Source organism: Cucurbita moschata, unplaced genomic scaffold (genome assembly GCF_002738365.1).
Source record: "Cucurbita moschata cultivar Rifu unplaced genomic scaffold, Cmos_1.0 Cmo_Scf00001, whole genome shotgun sequence".
In the NCBI taxonomy this organism is placed as follows: Eukaryota; Viridiplantae; Streptophyta; class Magnoliopsida; order Cucurbitales; family Cucurbitaceae; genus Cucurbita; species Cucurbita moschata.
Window position 1 is genome coordinate 475,834 of NW_019268517.1, and position 19,799 is coordinate 495,632.

Consider the following 19,799-nt stretch of genomic DNA (forward strand, 5'->3'; position numbering starts at 1 on the left):
AGTCAAATCGTGCTTCGTACAGCTATATAGCTGTATGGGCCCCACCTTTTCCATCCCCTTTTTTTTCTTTATTTATTTATTTATCTAAATTTCTATTCACAACCGCCTCATTCAACGTTCCCCCTCTCTCTCCCTCCGCCTTAGAGAGAGAAACACCACCGTACCGCCCGCCGTCCGCCGGAAGAAAGAATGAGATATGGTCGGACTCAGTGCAATCTTAGAAACGCGGAAACTCGGCATTACTGACTCAACTCGTCAGGTCATTAACAAATCCACTCTTATTATGATTAATAGCAACGCCAACGACCACCACCGCCACCGCCACCACCGTTCTTCTTCTTCTAAAAGATATCTCGACCGCTGCTTTCTCTGCGGTCAGAAGCTCCTCCCCGGAAAAGACATCTACATGTACGAGTAAGTACTCATTAGAAAAAGATTTTATATTTTAAAATATATTTTTATTGTAATTTTTGACGACGTGGGTTTTTTCACAGAGGAGACAAGGGTTTCTGCAGCGAGGAGTGTCGATGCCGGCAGATTTTCATGGACGAAGAACAGAGCATGGTGGAAGCAGGGAACTGCTCGTTGGCGGCTGCCATTAACCCACAAACCACCACATCGCCGTCGTGTCCCTCGCCTCAGCCATCTCGCCACCCTCGACCTACCAGAGACCACACCCAAGCTTTTGCCTACTGATCATCACACCAAAAATGGCTGGGAAAGAAGGGTGTTTTTAAGATTCAATAGGCAAAAAGATTTCCATGATGGGTTTTTTCTTTTTTTAATTTTAATTTTAATTTTTTTTTTTTTTTTTTGTGGGTTAAGCATTGGTGTTTAATTATGAAAGAACATATATGCAAAGTTACGTTTGTTTTTGGAAAATAAACGGTTTTGAATGGAATTAGAAACATATATATATAGTTAGGTTATATTATACTATTTTTATTTATGAAATTAGAAATATTATTACATTTATTACAATATTTTCTATTTTTATTATATGAAAAATGAAAATGATCTTTTATAAGAACAAAATAGAGTTTTTTTTTTTTTTTTTCCATATGAACTTCATTTTCACAAAAATAAATAAAAAAATTGAAGGATATAAAAATTAAAGAAGAAAAATACATTTCCACAGGGAAAAAAAATATACCAAATGTTTCGAACAAAAATAGTAAATTCATATAATTGAATAGTTTGGTTTAATTCAAATCACATACTACAAAAAGAAGGTGCCGTGTAATTACGGGTTGACAGTAATGTGTTGAAATTTGAGAGTAAAATTAAGAATAATTATTTAAATAAAGTAATTTTTTTCTTTGATATAATTAAAGTAGCTATTTTCGAAAAGAAATATGCGTTTGTGAGCTGTAAATTAGAGAATGACAAGAAAATATCAAGTTTTAGGTCAATTTATTAAGTATTTGTCTAAATCTTTATCCTCTTTCGTATATTAATTGAAAATATTTTTGTTGGATAATGAAAGTCTCACATCGACGATCATGGGTTTATAAACAAAAAAATATTCTCTCTATTGGTGTGAGGTCTTTGGGAAGCCCATGGGAGAATATCATGCTATCATGCCAATGCCACTGTGGAGAGTTGTTTTCGTCTAAAAAAGTAGTCAACTAAGAAAGTAGTCAAACAGGCCCCAAAGATCATCCCCAGGGTAGGCCTGATAAGGTGTGTAAGAACAAAACATTGTAATAATAGTAATGAATCAACAGAAATCTGCTTTCAGAATCTCATTTTAAGAGAGAGCTTTTAATTTAAGTCCTTCCTTTTCTTTAGCAATAGTACAAAATGGTGCATTTACTCTTCTATAGATCATCGGCTTCCAGGGCTTATTTCAGAGCCAATAATTGAAAGTTTAACCACCAAAAACCCATTAAAAACAAGCATCCCCTCCCTTTTTGTACTGCAACCTTCTGTTTTAATGAGAGCAACAAGGAAACCCTTTGAGAGATTTATGTAATGGCAGATTGAATTTCATTTAATCTACTCCCTCAGTGATATATTTAGTTATAATTTGAAAAATGCTACACCAAGTGATTTACATAGATTATACATACAAGAACTTATCGTAGCATTGTGATTGCAGGCTTGCCAAGGGAAGAACAATTATCAACCAGATTTGAAGAGTAAGACTGCTTTTTGATCCAGGTAAAAGTAAACAAAATGGTTGGTTTCATGTGTCACATAGGAACCTGAAACATAAAGCAGAAAATAGAATCGTCTGAGATATTAATTTAATTCAGGAAAAAAAAAAAAAAAAAACAAACACAAATAGTGTGAGATCCCGCGTCGGTTGGAAAGCGGAACAAAGCATTGCTTGTAAGGGTGTTTGTTAGCGGTGGGATTGAGCCATTACAAATGGTATCAGAGCCAAGCACCGGGTAGTGTGCCACCAAGGACGCTGGCCCCCATGAGAGGTGGATTGTGAGATCCCACGTCAGTTGGAAAGGGAAACGAAACATTTTTTATAAGAGCGTAGAAACCTTTTCCTAACATATGCGTTTTAAAACCTAGAAGGGAAGCCCAAAGAGGACAATCTCTACTAGAAAGGGACATATGACCGAATAAAGCTCAATAGTCAAGAACAAGACAATGCACTGCAACATTCTTGGAGATACGGGAGCAACTGGAACTATAGTAACGTAATAACCACAAGAGCTTGCAATTTTTACAGCTAGGAGTGTACTGCTAACAACTGAGTTCGCTCAGCCAAAATGAAAAAAACTAAATGGATCATTAATACCACCGGGATGTTTCAAGGCTTGGGATGAATAGATTGGCCATATAAAGGAACGTTTCTGGCACTATAAGGTAACGGAAACGAAGAGAGGGAGCACTGCCCACTTACAAGTTACATACCAAATTACGCTAAAGTATTTAGCGTTAGAATGGCATGTTCTAAATCTTATACTAGCTTTTATCCTTTTGCCTATAAGAATTGTCTGTTTCCCTAGCAGCACACAGAAAAAAAGAGATTGCAGTTCCTGTATCTCATCAAAGCAGTCCCTTGCATCCGAAAAGTAACAAGAACTGAACATTTTATGCTTCAATTAAACATGAGACATATATCTTGATTCCTACCTTTCATTGAGCAAACAGAACAGAACCATATAGATTACAGATACCATAATGACTCAAGAGACAATATCACAGTGAATTCAGCTAGTTTATAAGTGCCAAAAGAACAATGGGAAGATTTGAACCCAAAAGTACTATTCAAAACAAATCCGTCTTTGTCCCTATAGAACACTTGAGCCTAAGATTCAACTCGCATAGTTCCAAACGGTCCTATGCCCCAAAGTTAGATGGCCCCATCATCAAGTTTCATGGAGGAGCCCCCACCCACTGGTTGCCACCATAGCAGAATCCATTGAGATTGTTTTAGATTGCTGTAGCTGAGAATTAGCTAGCAAATTCAATAAAGAGTTCCTCCAATAGAGCCAATAATCTAGTGATGCAAGAATATATGTAATTTCAATGTACTTAACACAACTGGGCTAAAACTGCCTATGCAGGCAAATCTTGCTCCTGCTAAGTGGTGGAGCCTGACAGAAGAATCGGGCTAATGGTGTCTGAATCCCGAAAAAGAACAGAATTAAAAGGTAGATCTCCATTTCAGTAGGGGAAATAAGCTAAAGATCGAACTAGAGGTAACACAATCTCTTCTAAGGGACTAAAGCAACAGAAATTCATGACGATTTGATCCATCAGACTGAGATAAAGGGAAAATTAAGCAAGAAGCTAGAGATTCACAGAGAGAGTGAAATACGCTACCAAAATTACGACCGATGACGCAATGCCAGGTCGGACCATGCCGCTTATCGAACTCCTTCTTAATCTGCTCGGCGACATCCTTCTCGACGGAATGCTTCTCAAATGCCTAAACAACAATAAAACAAAACAGATTCTGACGTAATTACTTAAGGAACAGATTTTCTAAGAGATTATGAGTAGTTATTTCAAGAGAAAGAAGCACTAACGGCTATGGCAATGTCGACAGCCTCCTTCTGCATGTCTCCGAACATATCAGCGCTCTTGATGACGATTTTCTTGCCGACAGGAGCAGCAGAGGAGGGTTTGCGATCCTCAGATTCAGGCTTGACCATTAGAGGAGAAGGATTGCTTCGCTTGGAGTCGTGGTTCATGATGCCGGGGAGGTTTTCGTTGGTCCGTGTTTTTTGGTAGCAACTGGTAAGAGATGAACAGGGAGAGAGGAAGAAGAAGGAGAAGAGCGAGAAGAAAGGCTCTCGCTCTCAACCACTATCACTCTGCGTCTCTTCTGTAAGATTCCCGAGGCCCAGTCCCTTTTTTTTTTTTTTTCTTTACTTTTAATTTTTCTAATGATTTTCTACCAAAAAAAAAAAAAAAATTATTTATGTTAAGTGGAATGGATGGCCATGTTTTTTTTTTTTTTTAATTATTTATTCCTAGGTAAAGTAAAGATAACCCGACCCATCGAGACACGGGTTTAGTTCGAGTGGGATTAAGTTTCAAATACAAACTCATGTTTGGGGACAAACTTATCAACAAAACCGTTCGAATAACAAATTCCCTCCAAACTCGTGAGATACCCTTCTAGACTCGTCATTTTTTTTCTTCACTTTCTCGTAATAGTATGGTAGGTTTCCTCGTCTATCTTTCAGAGTTCTTTTTAATTACAGATAAATAATTTTATTCAATTAAAATGAAAATTGACATAATTTAGAGGGGTTTAAACATATATATAATTTTTTAAATTTTAATATAAAAAATATATTTTTTAAAAAGCAATATTTGGATTTAAGTTAACTTTTAAATTTTTTAATTTATTTATTTAGCATTATAAAAAATAATTAATTTTCAAATTTAGATAGGTAAAGAAGGTATACCTAGATACTAATTTTGAACTTAATCGTAATAGAATGACATAAATATATATTATTTTATTTTAGTCTTTTTAAAAATAACATATAAAATCTATTTTTATTTTAATTTAGTCAATTTAAAATTATAAAAATTACATAAATAGAAAACAAATTCTTATCAAATAAAACCTATCTCGTATTTATTTATTTATTTTCTTATATTTTGTTGCCTTGTTTTTAACAGGATGGAATATTTGAACACGTGGATATTAAAATATAATAAATTCGAACATTTTTACTTTTTTCTATTATATATATATATATATTATTTATTTTGTTAAATATTTTAAAGGTGGAAGGTGGGAAGAGAGACCATTATGCTTGCTAAATTTTATTATTTTCTTTTTCCATCTATTTATTTATTATCATAATTCTTGTTTTTTTAATTTAAAAAAGAATATAAATAATTTTTCTATTCGGAAATAATGACGTTGGCTTGCTGTCCAACGTGTCGTATTTGGCCTCCACTATTTCTTGTGGTTCAATTATCATCTCACAAATAAAAAAATATCCAAAATTCCAATTAAATAAAAATATTATACATCCCTCTCAATATTATGTCATAAAAAATAGATAAAATATTAATAATAAGTATTTTAATTGCTTATAAAATATAAAATATTTTTTATTAATTTAAATACTCTTTTAACTTTTATTTTAAATATTTTGAAAAATATCGATCATAAAAAATACTCAATAAATAATTCATCGAATGAGTCGGGTATACATATTTATCTAAATAATTCATTAATTTATTCAATAATCTAGAAAAAAAATATAAAATTGGTCATAAATCCTAAATGACAATGAAACAAATTATTATAAATAATTAATTGGCAGTGGATTGAATTGTGTACAGATCGATACCATCCCTCAAAGATTTTTATATATAAATATACAGATCGACACGATCCTTCAAGTTGTGTGTATGTATATATATATATATATATATATATATATATATATATAATTAGTAACTTGGAAGTTCATTTTATGATTTTCCTTTTGTTTTTTAAAATAAAATTATATAAAATAAATTATTTAAATAATTTGAAAATCATGATTAGTTTTGAATAGTCTCAATAATAATAATATTATAAGTCACAATCTATCTTAAATAAATTATCTATTTTCTTTTTAAAATTTAAAAATAATTATATTAAATTATTGTAATAAATAAAGCTATTGAATCAACATTTTTCCTGAAGAACCCACCTTATCCCGCTTTATTTATATATATATATATATATTATGTTAATTATGTTATTACTTATAAAATATTTTAAGATTTTAAGATTTGTTAAAATATTTTATATTTAATAGAAGTTCTCCAAAAGATATATATAATTTATCGTGCTTGATTTTTGCTAAAATAAATATAAAATTTTACGGAGATATGAATTGAAACGGAGTTAGGGATGGGAAAGGGTTCCTTGTTTCAACCATCTCATGGATATCTCTAAATATCAATCAAGTTACGGAACAGACGTGGAATATCAATATATCATTAAAAATATCAAATAATTATCAGAGTGATTTGTAATACAAAACACAAACTAGCAGATTTGAACTTGCGAACCCAAAACAATTTAGGGTTTCTCTTTTTAAAAAACGTCTAACATAGCTAATCGAAATCTTCATTTTCGACCAACTTTACATATTTTAGGTTCGACTTAGATCATAGTACTTTAACCAAGCACCGTCGTAGCTTACATTTTCTCGCAATTCAAGTATAAGTCCGTCAATTATTTCCTCGAGCAAAAAATCGTCATATGTGAAAATAAATCAATAAAACCAAAATAACATTTTATATATATATATATATATATATATTGAAGGAAGAAGACTTGGATGGTGAAATTACAATAGCAAGAATTGGAGGGAGGGAAAGCGATGGGACAAATATGTGTACTAACCACGATTTATATTAGACAAACATCAAGTCGTGGGGACCTTTTTTGTCCTTTTCCGAAATTTGTGGGACCTACACCTTATATATATATATATATATTTCAAAGTAAATTCTTTATAAATTAAAATTAATATCTCTACTCACCAAATCCCACCAATTATTTATTATTTTGTTTTTTTTTAATAAATTCAATGTCCCTACATAAATCATTATTAAGTACGGTTTAATTTCTTTTAATAAATCTAAATATTGGTTTTTAAAGTCATGATATAAAAAGAAAAATAATTAAAAAAATTTATTCTATATTGTAATTTTTTTTAATTATCATATTTTTATGATCCTTCGGATATTATTTAAATTTATTTATTTCTTATTTACTTTCAAATTATAGGACAAAATTAGAAAAAAAATCTCCCCAATAATATGGCTGAATTTTCTGCGGCCTATTTTTTTTTTTAATAAAATAAACTAATTATAATGAATGTATATGTCACATGTTTGAAAACGATTTTCGATTTTTTTTTTTTACAGATTTAAAAAAAAAAAAATGCCATGAGAACCACAAGCACACAGCTTATTATTAAAGGTACCTCATCGTTCTCACCTGCAGACCACATCATTTCTTCTCTCAACAAGCAACCATGGCGGAACTCAGCTTCTTCGTTGGCGTAATAGGTCAGCCTTCTCTTCCTCTTTTTCGCTTTTTATTCGCTATTGATGATGATTCTCATGGAGGTTTTTTGTATACAGGCAACGTCATCTCCGTTCTTATGTTCCTTTCTCCGGTGTAAGATCCTTGACTTTGATCTTATCTGGATTTAAATTTTTCGATCTTGAATATTTTATGGATGGACTTTGAAATGGTTGCAGCGGAACATTCTGGCGGATTATAAAGAAGAAATCGACGGAGGAGTTCGAGAGCTTTCCGTACGTGTGCACTTGGCTGAACTCTTCTCTCTGGACTTACTACGGTGTTATCAAGCCTGGAGCCTACCTCGTAGCCACCGTAAATTCCTTTGGCGTTGTTGTACAGTCTTTCTTCCTCGGCGTTTTCCTCATCTACGCACCGTCGGCAATGAAGGTCAGTTGTTGAACTTCAAGATATTTAGTCAATATTTATGCGATTACTCTGAGAAACTGAGATCGATCCATCGATTGATGGATTGACTAACTGACTGACTAATCGAGATTGATCGATTTTGTGTGTATGTGTGTGTCGGTTGTGAATTTTCAGACGAAGACTGGAATTATGGTAGGGATTCTGGATATCGGCTTCCTTGCGACTGCGATTGTGGTGAGTCAATTACTGTTAGACGGTGAAACGCGTATTGGAGCCCTAGGGTTTGTTTGTGCAGGCCTTAATATCATTATGTACGGCTCGCCGCTCTCTATCATGGTAAGGTCGTGCTGCAACTTTAAGGTTTCTGTCTGTCCTTTTACGGAACGGTCCAATAAGCTTCAACTTTCTTGGCTCTGTTATTGCTTTGAATTTTGATCTTTATATTTATTGCCTTATTTAAAACATAGAATAATTAGAAATTTACGTATGAAATTCCACCCTTTGTCAAGAAAAAAAAATCCAAAAAACTAATTTAAGGACGAAAATAGAGTCACGTGTAGGAGGGAGAAAAATCAAGTAATGATTGATAAACACTGTTACTGATATGTCTAATTAATTTCATCCATCCGTTCCAATTCTGCAGCTATGAAATCATTAATGTGTAGGACCCAACCTTGTGTTTTCTTTCCCATAAATATCAACGTTTCTCTAATTTTTTTTCCAACTATTTCTTTTCCATTTTAATTTTGAGTTTCTAGAAATTGAATCTTGTTGATTGCAGAAAACGGTGATAAAAAATAGAAGCGTGGAGTATATGCCTTTCATGCTATCGTTCTTCTTTTTCTTGAACGGAGGAATCTGGACTTTCTATGCTTTTCTCTTGAGCGATTGGTTTCTTGCAGTAAGTGTTCTTCATATAATCTTCACTATATCAAAAATCTGAAAATTAAAATAAGTGATTTGAACAACTGTGCAGGTTCCAAATGGGATAGGATTAGGGTTGGGATTAGCACAGATTGCTATCTATGGAGTTTACAGAAATGCCAAGCCACTGCCATTGAAGACCTCAATCCCAACTCAACAAGAACAAGACTCGCAAACCCAACCCCTCATTTCTTCTTCAAATCCTGAACCCTAATTTCGGGTCATCTCTTCTTTTATCGATATAATTCTTTTTTGTTGAAAAATTTGAGTTTGTTTTATGCATATTTTGATTGTTTTTGAAGGCTGTAAGTCATCATGAAACATTAGGTGTCCATACATGTATGCGTTATATACCTACCATGGTTAAATCCTTTTCGTATCAATCACTTGTTGACTATCTAAGTTCATCAACGAGTAAGTTACCAAATTTAGACAAGTTTGTAATGGCTATTAACTCCAATGCCGCAGAAGCCCGAAAGATCTGAGCCCATAGCGGAGCCCAGCCCAGCACGTCCTCGAAATCTGTTCAGTATACGCAGCATGTGGCCCTCGTGAGAATTGGAATCTTGCTATTACAACAATAAATTAAATAATTCTAGCATATTAAAATTTTTATATTACTTATAACCCTTAGTTCGTACCAGGTGTGACATTATATTTCAAAGAAATTACGAAGAACTGAAAATTTTATCTAAACATGAAACTTCTATGAATCATTGAATGATTGTTTCGAGATCTCAATGAATCTCGAGTATTTAACAAGAGATACATATTACTAACAAATATATATATATATATATATATATATATATATATATATATATATATATAAATAAGCAAAAAAAGACTATTAGACATCGATCTCTAGTTCTTCATCTTATCATTAGTAATCGATGTCTCAATTTAATTTTTGCATTTTAATAACTAAAATAGTAATTCGAAAATAAATCTATTTATTTTAAGACCCAAAAAAATTATTTAGATATTTAGTACATGAAGTAAAAAAAAAAAAAAAAAAATACAGAAACTAAGCAGAGAAAAGTTTAGATATTTTGTAAAATTCATATTTTGTGTTCAGATTCTTAGAGGGAGAAATGAAGGAATGGCGTCCAAATTTGGAGTGGATGAATTTTTCTGTGACGATTCTCTTTTTCCTTCTGAGGAAGAAGACGACGCCTTCGCCATGGCTGTCCTCGGGCTACCAAATGCCCACCCTCTGTTCTTGCTCCGCCGCTGTCCGTACGCCGAGAACCTCCCCTCTTCACCGGAGGACGATGATACCCGGTACGATGATGAAGCGGAAGACAAAGACGACGATGTCTGAATCATGAACCCCCCGAATAAACCGCCGCATTTCACTCGATCCTTGAGGTATTCACTGCCGTCGTGCACGGCGGTTGTTGCGGTGGAGGTTGTTTTCGGTTTTCCCTCTCTGTGAGACTCCACTCTCCTCAGTGTACAGTCGCCGAAGCCGGCGATTCTTTCTAAAAAGTCGCCGGAGAAACGCCGGCTTCCGCAACCGACGGATCTGGATCTCGACACCTTTTGTTCAAACGACGAGACCGACGCGGTGGCTTGACTGCTATTCGGACTGTCGTCACCACCGCCATCTTCCTCCACTGTGCTGGAGAAATCCTTAAACGTTTCCGTACATTTTTCCTTCTGCTTCACCGATGTCGCGGCGGCGATCGTGGTGGTCGGAAGCGACGCGATCTTCGAACTATGATCGATTTTTCTCGAAGAATGGGATTTGGTAGAGAGATCAAACAGAGACCAAATCCATCCTCTGTTTTTATGGCTATAAACTTCGCCGTCGTTCTGCTCCATTAATTTCCCTCTCGCCGGAGCCGTCGTTGATTTACTCCGGCGAAAACCCACCTCCACCTGCTGCTGCTGCTGCATCTTCTTCTTCTTCGACAGAAAAGAGATTCGAGTCCTTGCCGCGTGATGATCGTTGTCGGGCTGCAATTTAAGCGACGAAGCAACAGAAAAACCCCCGCCGGCGGCAGCGGTGGCGAAATCAGATCTGAAGGAAGAGGAGGAAGAAGAGGAAGAGGAAGGTCGGAGTGGAAGAGGAGAAGAGGAAGAGACTAATTTTCCGAGCTTGTCTTGGAGACATAAAGCGCAAATCCCTCCTTGATTGCTCCGATAAGGATGGTAATTACACCTCATACCGTCGTCCATATCGCCGTCATCCGCGGCGGCGGCGTTCGGAAATTCGACCATTGGCGGTAGTTGCAGAGATTAGTAGCTGAAGAGAAAGAAGGAGAAAATGAAATGAAATTGTAGAGAGGAGACAGAAGGATGGATGGAGACCAGGTGTTTTTAATATATTTTTGGTATTTGCATGCCCTTTTCCCCCTTTTTCCTTATTAAAATAAACCTTCACTACCACCCGATACTCAGGACCGAGATCGAGTATAGCTATAGATGTCCATTTAATCTACTGAGATCATCTCCGACCCAATAAAAAATGAAAGAAAGTTTATTAAGATGTTTGTCGGTTAGCTAAACCAGAAAGGCGAAATTACATAGACAACAATATCTGCTACGGTTGTTATAACTAGACTATCTCTTAATATAGTCTAATAAAAAAAAAGACCAAAACATTTATGATGTCATAATTAGTTTAATTTGTTGTTTTGTTCATTAAATTGATATATTTATGTGGTCATGATGTTTTTAATAAGAATTTATGGATACATATTTGACAACACATGAGAAATAAATATAAGAAAATAATAAATTTGGCACATCAAATTTTGTTGAGATATATAATATATAAAATAATATTGAAAATTAAAAAGAAAAAGGAAATTCAAAAAAAGACATAAGTATGTCTTCAATAACATATATTTAACTCTTGTAAAAGGAGACATGACATGTTTTGGAATTTTAATTTTAATTTCCAACCAAACAATAATATCAATTTGTAATATTCCTAGGAAATATTGTGTCTGAGGTAACAATTCAGTCCTTCGTTAGTAAATATTGTTCACTTTGACTCGTTACGTATTGCCGTCAACCTCACAGTTTTAAAAGCATTCACCAGGAGGAGGTTTTGCTTCATTCCCCTCTACAATCAAAGTGGGATCTTAGATATTGTCCACTTTGTCTCGTTACGTATTGTCATCAGTCTCGTAGTTTCAAAACGCATTTATTAGGAAGAAGTTTTCATGTCCTTATTAGTAATATTTCATTCCTATCTCAAACCGAGGTGGGATCTCACAATCTACCTCCCTTGGGAACCTAGCATCTTCATTGGCACACCGTCCAGTGTCTAACTCCCATATCATTTGTAACAACCTAAGCCCTCATTTTTGCCCACGTACCGTTGTTAGCTTCACAATTTTAAAACACGTCAATTAGAAGGAGTTTTTCACACTCTTATAAGAAATACTCTGTTACCCTCTTCAACTGATATGGAATCTCACAAGCAGCTTTCAGGTTCACGATATAGACATTGATGGTACAATCGAAGCACGGTGGAGATTCAAACTTACAATATGTACTCAGTTCATCCCGTCCAGCCATCTTAAGGTACACGACGTGTATCGAGATAGAGTCGATCAAACAATGATGAATGAAAAAAGGTTGGTGGGGGGTTGAGATGTCAAAAGGGTGGAGAAGAGACCGGGCATAGAGGGGAGAGGGGAGTTTGGAGGGAGAAAAATGAACTGAATTTGGAGTTTATATGATCGAGTCGAGTCATGAGTGATGAGTAAAGGGGAACATATACGGCCCAACCGTAGTGTCCGGTTTGGTCCACTCGCCTCCGGACCTAATTAATTAATTGTATTTTCCTCGGACCCACTTTTTCTTGTCTTTGGCTTTGTATTGTATTATATTCTTGTATTCTTCTATTCATCACCTCTGACATCCTTTCATAAATAATGCCACTATCTTCTCACGGACCCATTAATTAAATCTTCAGGGTTAGAAACGAGAAATATGATCATCGACACGGTTCAACTCCATGAGTTAAACAAACATCTATAAATGTAACTCAACTAGTTTAGATATATTTTCTCGACTAAGATACTGGAGGTTTGAATCCTCCATTTCCAATATCGGTGAATTTTAAAAAAATATGAATACAGTTTAACTAGTCACGACATTGTACATTAACTAAAATATTTGTATCAATCGAGTAACGTGGCTAACAAAAAAATATACGAGAGATAAATTACAGGAATATTTTGATTTTTTATTTAATTTAAATAAAATAAATTTAAGAAAATCATTTTTTAGCTACAATATAATTATATATACATATAGTTATTTATAATTTTATTTAATTCTATTAAAATCTAATATACTCTCAAATGTTAGAAAATTAAAAAACTAAAATAAAATATGTTGATTGTAGATCCATACGTGGTCCACATGTTACTTTCTTTGAGATTTAAGTTACTTCTCACTTTTTTTTTTTTTTTTTACTTACAAAAATATTAAACCATAAATTTAGTTTATAAAATATTTTAAGGTATGTTTTGTCGATCGAACTTTAATAAATGTCTAATAAATCATAAATTTTTAAAACGATAGACCGTGACACAATAGAGTCAGCTTTATTTAATTTTTCCTGTGTTTTATTTTCTAATTAGGGGAGAAAAAAATTTGAAACCAATTTAGCGTTTTTGTCTAATTTTTGCTATATTTTTAAGAAATGAGAGCTAAATTCATATCGATATCGATATATTGATGGAGAGTTAATTTTTTTTATTGAGTTGAATTGAAATTTTTATTTTTTAATTTAAAAAAGAATCTTAGATCCAGCTAAAAAAAATGATATAATTAATTACTTAAAAAAAAGACATACAAACATCACAAACCCAACTTATAAATGCTGTAAATGTAACGTTATAACAACTATTTGACTAGATTAATGAATTTAAATAAAAAAAAATGTATTTTAATCAACCTGGACACGTGGGATCATGTGATTGGATTAACGTCTATTTTAGAGTTTAGTAAACAATATGGTGGGCCAGACTGAAACGACGTGGCACTGGCAGAGGATCTTATCCGTGCATCTCTCTCCCGTACTTGTCACATCAGCCGTTGGATCATTCAACCCCCGCACATGGGGATCTTCCTTTCCCTTGTCCCATCTTCCTTCTATGTCAACGATTTTTTTTTCTCCTTTTTTTTAAATTTTTTAAATTTTATAATTTTCTTCCACCATTTTTTACAACTTCATATCTATAATTTTTTTTTAAAAAATATTAATTTAGATTTTCTTTTATGGTTTTTAAATTTTTTTTATTCAATTATTAAGTCGTTAGAAACTATTCATTTTATTCCAAACTACAACTAAATTAAATTAAATTAAATTATAGAAAATAAATAAATAAATATATATATATATATATATATCTTTTGAATTAAATGTTCAAATTTATCCAACAATAATAATAATTAAATTATTGCTTTATTAGAGTAAGGTTAGTTGGGGCACTGTTGCTGACGTAATAAAATGGAAAAAACGTGAGGCTGTAATTGGGCCAAATCCAGAGACAGCAACGAGTACAGATGGGCCCATCGGCATTGAAAGTTGGGCCAGGCCTGCTTTCTTGTCTTTTTGTTTCCTAATTTAGCCCATTGTACAACACATAATGCACCGTCATCCATATCCTTAACATTTTTCGTGTAATTTTTTGTCATTGACTTTTTTTTTTCCTTTAAAATATTATTATTATTTGCTTTGGTCCATAAATATTAGGTTTAGTTGAGCGACTATTTAAAATTACGTCGTTTCGTTTTCGTTTCTTGAATTTATCAAGCTCAATAATATTTGAAATTGAGGGGTCCGAACCTCTGATTTGTTGATCTATAATACGCGATAATGACAATTACTGATAAGCTAGGCTCGTTTTGATTTTAAAGTAGAATTAATCGTACTATTTTCTGAACTATTTAACTAGTAGGCCAATAGATTTGTTTATATTATTTAATAATACTTTTTTAAAAAATATTAAATAATGGATGATAAATAAATTATATTTGAGCAGTAAATTGTAATGAAATATAAATAATTTTGACATTAGAATGATTTTTTTTTTAATAAACGTGGACCCTAATAAAGATAGAGATTGGTATAATAATACAAATTTTATTATCATTTTTTAAAAAATTAAACTAACAATTTATATTTTAAAATGAAATGAGTAGATTTTGTGGTGTAAAAAATGTTATAAAAATCTTAAATGTCATTAATTATTAAGAATTCTTTTATTTTTAAAAAATATTATATAGTGAGTTATATCATTTTATATAAGGACATGGAAATCTCTCGATACGTAACAAGCTAAAGCGGACAATATCTGTTAGTAATGGTCTCGAGATGTTACAAATGGTATAAGAGCTCGATACCGAGTGACGTGCTAACGAGGATGCTATGCTCCAAGAGAGGTGAATTGTGAGATCCCGTCTCGATTTGAGAGAGGGTAACGAAGCATTCCTTATAAGGGAGTAGATGCCTCTCCCTAGCAAACTCGTTTTGAAATCATGAGGCTGATGACAATACGTAACGGACCAAAGCTAACAATATTTACTAGCGGTTGTCTTGGGCTATTACAAATGATATCAGAGCTGGATATTCCTGTGTGCTAACGAGGACGCTGGGTTTCAAGGGGTGAATTGTGAGATCTCACCTTAGTTGGAGAGAGGATAATGAAGCTTATAAGAACATGAAAACATTTCTCTAACATACGCGTTTTAAAAACCGTTAACCTGATGAAGATATATAACGGATTAAATTGGACAATATCTATTAGCGATTGTCTTGAGCTGTTACATCTATTGTACGAATCTCGTTGAATAATTTCACGAGACGGATCTCGTGAATCGAAATGAGAGTGGAAAAATGATAACAGGTGGGCAATTTGATGATTAGGCAATGGACCCTTAGGTAAATAGGCTTTTCAGAACAAAAAGGAACAAAATCAGCGTTTTGGGGCCAAATTTCTACCTTATAGAGCGTGGGACACTCGCTGCATGCGCAATCCCTCATTTTCATGGCGCTAAAGGTCAGACAAATCTGCCCCAACTTGCCTCTACGTAGGGGCGTAGATGGTTCGGGTTGGGTCAGTTAAAGATTATTTTTTGACCAAATCCAAAAATTCGAGTTGGTTGGATTGGTAATCTAATCTAACTCGAAAATTTTCACAATTCAACCGAACCCAACTCAACCGTTCATTTTCGGGTTGTCATCTTAAAAAAAAATTAAAAAATTTATTTATTAGACAGAGTCTTAGATAAAAGAAATTAAAAATTTACAAACAAACACGAATCTATCTATAATCATTAAAAAAACATGACAAAATTGTAACATCTTAACATAGCTCAACATTACTATAGACTAAATACAACTACATACGGACCCTTTTGAAAAATTGGTTATTTAAAAATTAAAATATAAGAATTGAAAAAAAAAAAACAATAAAAATGATTATTTTAAATTGGTTACTCCGTCTATTTAATGGCTGAGGAGGAGTCACAATTTGGAAGCACAGAAAAATGGGTTTGAAATCAGTATTGTTTGTCTTCGTGATGGTTGCTGCCATGGGAGCTCCATTAATGGTGGTGGAAGCTCAGCTTGGGTCCATTGGCAGTCTTCTTAGCCTTGCCAGAATCCAAGGAACTGTCTTTTGTACTGCCAATGGCAACATCGGCACCAATGGCACCGCCACTCCTGCCTTTCCGAGTAAGTTATTTTCAAACTAGTTGAGCTATGTTCAAATTGGTAAACTATTTATATGCGTATATATTTTTCATGCAGATGCAGCCGTGCAACTGCAATGCGGAAATGGAAACGTCGTGTCGACAGCAACAACAAACAGCGCGGGAGTGTTTTCGATTCTGTTAGATCCTTTACAGCTCCTTCTCTCTTCAGTCACCTCCAACTGTAGCGTTGTAGTGAACACGCCACTGTCGAGCTGCAACGCAACGTTACCCTCTGTCGGGAATTTGGTTTCGGCGTTGAATTTGGTCGGAATGACATTTCAGGGACTCCTCCGTATAACCAACATCATCCCCACGGGATTCATGTTCCAGCCATCTACATAAAACTGCTTATGACTTGTGTTTGTTGTGTTTGCTGTTGTCAAAAATAAACGTTGTATGTGTCTGTGTTCGTGTTCGTGTTCTTGTTCGTGTTCTTGTAGCTGTTTCAAAGTGGGATTATTTGAGGATTTTAAGTAATTATATTTACTAATCCTTAGGCCCACATTTATGTGCTCTAATATAAAGTTTGTGTGATATTATGTTCTCTTAAACTATATAAAATACTTTCATATATATAATAATTTAGTCCTTATATTAAGATTAAAATTATTATAAACTAAGGTTTAAGGATTAAATTATTATTTTTACCAAAGTTTAAGGATCAAACTATTAAAAACAACTATAACTTATCAGCTCGCACGATTGTGGGTCGGGTGCTAACGTTGTCTCTCTCATGAAGACAACCCTTATAAGGGTGTAGAAATCTCTCCCTAACCGATGCGTTCTAACACGCTAAAGCGAACAATATCTATCAGCGGTGGGTTTGAGTGGTTACAAACGGTACCAGAGTCTCATACCAATTGGTGTGTCTGTAGTATGTTGAGTCTCCAAGTGGGTGGATTGTGAGATCTCACGTCGGTCAGAGTGGAGACGAGAATGAAGCATCCCAAGGGTGAAATAAAAAATTTTAATTTCGTATCTCGAATATACAAAACTAACCCTTTGTCAACTTTATTCCTTTATTGTTATTATAAAAAATCATTTATTCTTTTTATAAAACTTATTTTAAAATAAGTTTTAAATTTTAGTTCATTAGCTTTGTTTTTTTTTTAATTATTTTAAAAATATGTTTATATCTAAATTTAATTGATTTTTCAATTTTTTAAAAATTCAAACTCAATTAAATTAAAAAAAAAACTTACAAATTATATGAATACAATAATAAAAAAATAGATTAAAAATTCAAATTTAAATAATTATGAAAATTTGAACAACATATAATATTTAAACATTTGAAAAGGAATGGTGTTGACCACACCGGATAAAAACCCTTTTTATTTTTTTTATTTTTTTATTTTTTTTTATCTGTCCAGGTCAGTAATGGTATTAAAGCAAAATTAAACTCATACGCTTCAAATTCTCACTGCTTTTCAATATTTCAAACAAAGGCAGAAAAAATCGGGTTGAGAGTGAAACCAGAATGATTGAAGAACGGCAAGGCGGAGCTCCCCACGGTGTTTTACTGGCGGTGGTCGTCGCCATCGTCATCGTTGGCCCCTTCCTCCTCGGCGACGGGGAGGCTCTTACCGAAGCCATTTCCGACCTCCTCAGCCCCTTCGGCCTCCTCCTCCTCCCCATCCTCCTCCTTCTCGCCATCCAGTTCCTCTCCTCCGATCGCGGCTCCTTCGTCTCCGCCATCTTCTCCTCCGGCGAGCCTGACTCCATCCACCGAGTCACTGGTTCCCCCGTCGGCGTCGCTCTCTTCCTCGTCCTCATTCTCTTCCTCCTCTACAATCGGATTTCGATCTTCGGCGGCGACGATGATTCCGGCGACTGAACTCAGTACTTAGATCTGTATTTTCTAGGGTTTTATTATCATTTAAATTTCGTTTTGCGTGAAATGTTTCTGTGTACTGTGTAAAGCTTGATGAACTATAATTTACATGAATGCCCCTGAGAGACAGGGCTCTGGTGGGATGAAATATTGAAATTCGAAATTGCCCTTCATAGCTTCTTGCTTTTGTTGCTTTTATTGGTTCAGCGTCGTTGTCATTGAGGGCATTTTAGTCATTTTGTATCCCCTGAAAAAGTTTCTCCATCAATTTTTTGGTTTGACTGTGGTGGGTGGTAGGTAAGCTAAGCCGCCGTAGGCAGTGGCGCTGTGGTGGCCGTAAATTCTTTCTTATGAACATTTTCCTCCATATCCATCTAATTTTTAATCAGTTCTGCCTGCAATTTTTTAAAGAAAACAGATCGGAATCTTATATCTGGTGAGATGAGATCTGTATGTTTCTTAAAAGCTTTGCTGTTAGCCGGCGGTGATGGCTGCCGGCGTCTGTCAGAAAACCATGTGACTCAGAATCTTACTGTTCCGTTATTTGAGTATGAAAGTTGAGGTATCTAATTTAGAGAATAATCATGTATTTACTATCTCTATTCGAATGAGACCTTTTGAAATCTCAGAGCCCGATTATGTGACTATGGGAGAAGAGAGACCGTGTTCATGTGACTATGGGAGAAGAGAGACCGTGTTCAGTTATTTGATGATGAAAGTCCATGTCCATTCCTGTGAGAGACCGTGTTCAGTGATGAAAGTCCGCGTCCATATCTACTAATTTAGAGAAGGATCATGCAAAACTAGAGAGTGGTTATTCTTAAAATCGATGATGTTTCTAAATTTATTAATATTTATATTAAATTGGAGACGGACATGTAATCCGATGTAATCCAGTCATTTATTAATATTCTTGTCTCTGGTTCTCATCTCCTTTCAACTATTAATAATAATTCATTTGTTAGTATTAAATTTGATATAAAACCACTAACATTTTTATATGTTTACGTTCGTATGAACATGTGGTCCATCGAATTTAAGTAGATGAGAATTTTGATCTCTAAATAATTAATTAGTAATATATATATATATATTTGAATACTTATTTATTTTACATATATTTTATTTTAGTTAAATAATAATAGATTAGAGAAGTTGAAAATTCTTAATATTTTAGTTGACATAAATACAATTTTGTCGGACATTACATTAAAAAATTATTAAATTTTGTATCTTAACCAAATATAATATAAATAAGATCTAGATGTTCCTTGACATCTATAAATAAAATTTAACAAAAAAAGGTTTAATTAATATTTAAATTTTTTTTTAAAAATATTATTCTTATTATCATATTATAAAACATTCAAAAAAAAAAAAAAAAAAAAAAAAAAAAAAAAAAAAAAAAAAAAAAAAAAAAAA

General features: G+C 33.7%; 6 protein-coding genes across 7 annotated transcripts; 4 read left to right on the forward strand and 2 right to left on the reverse strand.

Moving 5' to 3' along the window:
* The first annotated feature begins 79 nt into the window (after positions 1–79).
* On the forward strand, positions 80–877 carry LOC111448140. 2 transcript variants are annotated; one of them, XM_023087588.1, is made up of 2 exons: positions 80–414; positions 495–877. In XM_023087588.1, exons 1-2 carry the CDS (start codon positions 197–199, stop codon positions 694–696), a joined length of 420 nt encoding a protein of 139 aa, XP_022943356.1. In that variant the 5' UTR covers positions 80–196; the 3' UTR covers positions 697–877. The 2 variants fall into 2 exon arrangements, with proteins under 2 accessions (XP_022943356.1, XP_022943365.1); XM_023087597.1 differs by having other exon boundaries at positions 86–408.
* An 853-nt stretch (positions 878–1,730) lies between these two features.
* On the reverse strand, positions 1,731–4,323 carry LOC111449637 (dynein light chain 1, cytoplasmic-like). Its single transcript, XM_023089655.1, has 3 exons — positions 3,996–4,323; positions 3,790–3,895; positions 1,731–2,207 (listed from the first exon to the last, which is right to left on the reverse strand). The coding sequence occupies exons 1-3, from the start codon at positions 4,158–4,160 to the stop codon at positions 2,125–2,127; spliced, it is 354 nt and encodes a 117-aa protein (XP_022945423.1). The 5' UTR covers positions 4,161–4,323; the 3' UTR covers positions 1,731–2,124.
* A 3,080-nt stretch (positions 4,324–7,403) lies between these two features.
* LOC111444181 (bidirectional sugar transporter SWEET16) lies at positions 7,404–9,251 on the forward strand. Its single transcript, XM_023082177.1, has 6 exons — positions 7,404–7,506; positions 7,582–7,618; positions 7,702–7,912; positions 8,066–8,227; positions 8,673–8,792; positions 8,868–9,251. Exons 1-6 carry the CDS (start codon positions 7,473–7,475, stop codon positions 9,027–9,029), a joined length of 726 nt encoding a protein of 241 aa, XP_022937945.1. The 5' UTR covers positions 7,404–7,472; the 3' UTR covers positions 9,030–9,251.
* Positions 9,252–9,843: 592 nt separating this feature from the next.
* Positions 9,844–11,222, reverse strand: LOC111444172. Its single transcript, XM_023082166.1, has one exon. The coding sequence runs from the start codon at positions 11,039–11,041 to the stop codon at positions 9,890–9,892; it is 1,152 nt and encodes a 383-aa protein (XP_022937934.1). The 5' UTR covers positions 11,042–11,222; the 3' UTR covers positions 9,844–9,889.
* Positions 11,223–16,316: 5,094 nt separating this feature from the next.
* LOC111444198 (phylloplanin-like) lies at positions 16,317–17,094 on the forward strand. The gene is made up of 2 exons (XM_023082203.1): positions 16,317–16,523; positions 16,599–17,094. The coding sequence occupies exons 1-2, from the start codon at positions 16,337–16,339 to the stop codon at positions 16,883–16,885; spliced, it is 474 nt and encodes a 157-aa protein (XP_022937971.1). The 5' UTR covers positions 16,317–16,336; the 3' UTR covers positions 16,886–17,094.
* Positions 17,095–17,953: 859 nt separating this feature from the next.
* LOC111444213 lies at positions 17,954–18,571 on the forward strand. Its single transcript, XM_023082226.1, has one exon. The coding sequence runs from the start codon at positions 18,024–18,026 to the stop codon at positions 18,378–18,380; it is 357 nt and encodes a 118-aa protein (XP_022937994.1). The 5' UTR covers positions 17,954–18,023; the 3' UTR covers positions 18,381–18,571.
* The last annotated feature ends 1,228 nt before the right edge of the window (positions 18,572–19,799 follow it).

Bases quoted from the DNA above. Each gene is read 5' to 3' on its own strand.
- LOC111448140 (XM_023087588.1), top strand. From the start codon at position 197: ATGGTCGGACTCAGTGCAATCTTAGAAACGCGGAAACTCGGCATTACT. The intron at 415-494 runs GTAAGTACTCAT...GTTTTTTCACAG, and splicing joins AAAGACATCTACATGTACGA to AGGAGACAAGGGTTTCTGCA.
- LOC111449637 (XM_023089655.1), bottom strand. From the start codon at position 4,160: ATGAACCACGACTCCAAGCGAAGCAATCCTTCTCCTCTAATGGTCAAG. The intron at 3,896-3,995 runs GTTAGTGCTTCT...ATTGTTGTTTAG, and splicing joins CTGTCGACATTGCCATAGCC to GCATTTGAGAAGCATTCCGT. The intron at 2,208-3,789 runs GTAGCGTATTTC...TTTATGTTTCAG, and splicing joins CGTCATCGGTCGTAATTTTG to GTTCCTATGTGACACATGAA.
- LOC111444181 (XM_023082177.1), top strand. From the start codon at position 7,473: ATGGCGGAACTCAGCTTCTTCGTTGGCGTAATAG. The intron at 7,619-7,701 runs GTAAGATCCTTG...AAATGGTTGCAG, and splicing joins CTTATGTTCCTTTCTCCGGT to CGGAACATTCTGGCGGATTA. The intron at 7,913-8,065 runs GTCAGTTGTTGA...GTGAATTTTCAG, and splicing joins ACGCACCGTCGGCAATGAAG to ACGAAGACTGGAATTATGGT.
- LOC111444172 (XM_023082166.1), bottom strand. From the start codon at position 11,041: ATGGTCGAATTTCCGAACGCCGCCGCCGCGGATGACGGCGATATGGAC.
- LOC111444198 (XM_023082203.1), top strand. From the start codon at position 16,337: ATGGGTTTGAAATCAGTATTGTTTGTCTTCGTGATGGTTGCTGCCATG. The intron at 16,524-16,598 runs GTAAGTTATTTT...TTTTTCATGCAG, and splicing joins CGCCACTCCTGCCTTTCCGA to ATGCAGCCGTGCAACTGCAA.
- LOC111444213 (XM_023082226.1), top strand. From the start codon at position 18,024: ATGATTGAAGAACGGCAAGGCGGAGCTCCCCACGGTGTTTTACTGGCG.